Raw genomic sequence first — 2500 nt, 5'->3', positions numbered from 1 at the left:
GAGAGTTCCAGATGGCCCCTGAGGAGAAGGACAGCCCAGAGGACCTGCTTTCTAATCAGGCAGAACCCTAACCCAGGGGTCCTGACAGACCCTGGGCACCAGGGAGTTCCACCGCCATGACAGGAACTGCTACAGGAAGTAGACTGCATAGAGCAGGGGTTCCCAAGCATTTCAGCCCACGACCCCTAAAATAATGGTGCCAGTGACTGGCACCCCCCGCAGTTCGATAGTTAATGCGAGCAGGCATAGCGCGCAAGCCCAATGTTTTGTCCATTATGAGGAGAGGGCCTGAACAGTACCCTGTAAGCACCTGACACCTACACTCAAACACACGACAGGAAGTCACAGGTTGGCACAACCATAAAGTCTAAAAATGTTGTTGTTGTGATCCCTGCTCCACACACACAGACACAGACACACAGACACACAGACACACAGACACAGCATCTCTCTGTTGTTCACTGTCTTGACACACATTAGTCTAAAAACAAACATGCACACACAGTTGTTGCCAAGCAACAGCAATGTTCGCTTGATCAGATGATTGTAAAATGTAAGCAACAAGAGTAGGCAGGAGAGGAAAGTGTGTGTGTGTGTAGTATATGTGTGTGTGTGTGTGTGTGTGTGTGTGTGAGGGTCTGGGGGAGAGCCAGGATGTCAGTCAGTTGACTCACCCATCAGGAAGCATTAGAGTACAGCATGATGCAGCTTAGAGCACAGGTCCCTGCTAACACATACACTACACATTACACACACTAGAAAAACACACACTACACACACGCACGCAATGTTCTGTACACATGACGGTTTGAACACAGGGTCAAACAAGGAAGCAAGTTCATAACTGAGAGAGAATGGCAGGTGGGATAACCGATGAGTTCACAGAGGAGGCGATCCGACAGCACAACCCACCAATCACATCGATCCCTTCTGACAACCTCACTCCAAAATATTAGCATATCCGGCCCTCATTTACATGTGTCCCAGTGTCGTCCATGAAGCCAGAAGAATGTAGTCAAATTGGAGATGGTCTACCTGCAGACATGTTCTCAGCTTACAGAAGCTGCATCCCTGTGTGTGTGTGTGTGTGTGTGTGTGTGTGTGTGTGTGTGTGTGTGTGTGTGTGTGTGTGTGAGTGAGTGAGTGAGTGAGAGAGAGAGAGAGAGAGAGAGAGAGAGAGAGAGAGAGAGAGAGAGAGAGAGAGAGCAGGGGAGGAGAGGAGATGTCCTGTGGTTGGTGGTAGTTCCAGCAGAGAGAGATGGATGATGGCAGTCTGCATCAGACCTCAGATGACATCCTGGATGTGGCCCATTAGTTTGAATAGAAACCAGGTTACAACGTCATGTTAGGTTTGGGTGATGAAGATGGTGTTAAATCACTGCCCTGACTGTAGAGCTGCCAGCGTCTCTCTCTTTGCTTCTCCATGTTTCCCTGTTTCTAACCACACAGTAATAACTTAATTAATCTCTTATCTCTGCCTTCCCTCTAAATGAGAGGATACAGTGAACATAATCAATCTTATTTGATATTTGTATAAGTAATGCTACAGAGGGTTGACCAGAATAACGTAGAGGAGAGGAGGGGAGGTAAAGGGGGGAGAGAGGTGGGGGGAGGGAGGGGAGCTACAGGAGTCAGAGAAAGAGGGGGGAGAGTTTAGGTAGGGAGGGGGTTGAGGAGCTCTACTCCTCTTCCAACTACAACAGAATATGTAGGTAATGTTGTTATGATGTTTTAATAGAATATGTAAGTGCAATGTTTCTGTTGCTTCATTTGCCTGCTGTGGGGGAAACTAATCCTCAGTTTGTCTACATTACATTTCCGTTTTCTGATTCGCGTTTAATCTTTCATGCTTTCTCTCATTCAGAGCGAATGGTCTCATTCGATGGTACACTCCTTCAGGAAACAGTCTGACAACAGTGCCCACATACCACACACAAACACACACACTCATTCACAAATACACACACACACATTCTCATTCACACAGGTCTGTGTGTGTGTGAAAGTTAAGTTAAGTTACCCCTAACCTCAACTCTCATGTAATTCAAACCCCCCAAAACCTCTTAGAAACTAGCTGGATGATGTGATGTTTATTATCCTGGAGTACGAGGGTACAAGGTAGTTGAACAAGAACACACACACACCCTAGCGATCCTAATTACAGTCACACACCTCAGCATGTCCCACCGACACCCCCCCCTGAGCATCCCTACCCCAGGAGGTCCTACCTTTCTCCAAAGACGTCACCCCCATGGACGGCTGCTCCAGACTGGCCCTGCTCTCCCACCTGCCCTCGTCAGGGTGGTACACCTCCACAGACGCCAGAGGCCTCTGCTGCTCGTCCATGCCCCCCAGCACCATCACTTGGCCCCCCAGGGCCACGGCCGAGGCCCCTGCCCGGGCCGTGGGCAGCGGGGGCAGCTGGCTCCAGGTCTGGCTCTCCAGGTCCAGGGCTTCTGCTGTGTCCAGGGGCAGGCCGGTCTGGCTGCAGCCCCCCAGC

General features: G+C 49.9%; 1 protein-coding gene across 1 annotated transcript in view; it reads right to left on the bottom strand.

Moving 5' to 3' along the window:
• The window catches only part of klhdc8b (kelch domain containing 8B), a 37114-nt gene that overhangs the window by 34468 nt on the left and 146 nt on the right, over positions 1-2500 (bottom strand). The window contains exon 1 of the mRNA XM_084681089.1: positions 2229-2500. This exon is cut by the window's right edge and continues 146 nt beyond it. Within this exon, the coding sequence (XP_084537215.1) occupies positions 2229-2500 (272 nt within the window). The remainder of the gene's footprint in view (positions 1-2228) is intronic.

This window comes from Hypomesus nipponensis, chromosome 18 (genome assembly GCF_054491055.1).
Source record: "Hypomesus nipponensis isolate SF chromosome 18, ASM5449105v1, whole genome shotgun sequence".
In the NCBI taxonomy this organism is placed as follows: domain Eukaryota; kingdom Metazoa; phylum Chordata; class Actinopteri; order Osmeriformes; family Osmeridae; genus Hypomesus; species Hypomesus nipponensis.
This window is presented reverse-complemented; position numbering and strand designations above follow the sequence as displayed.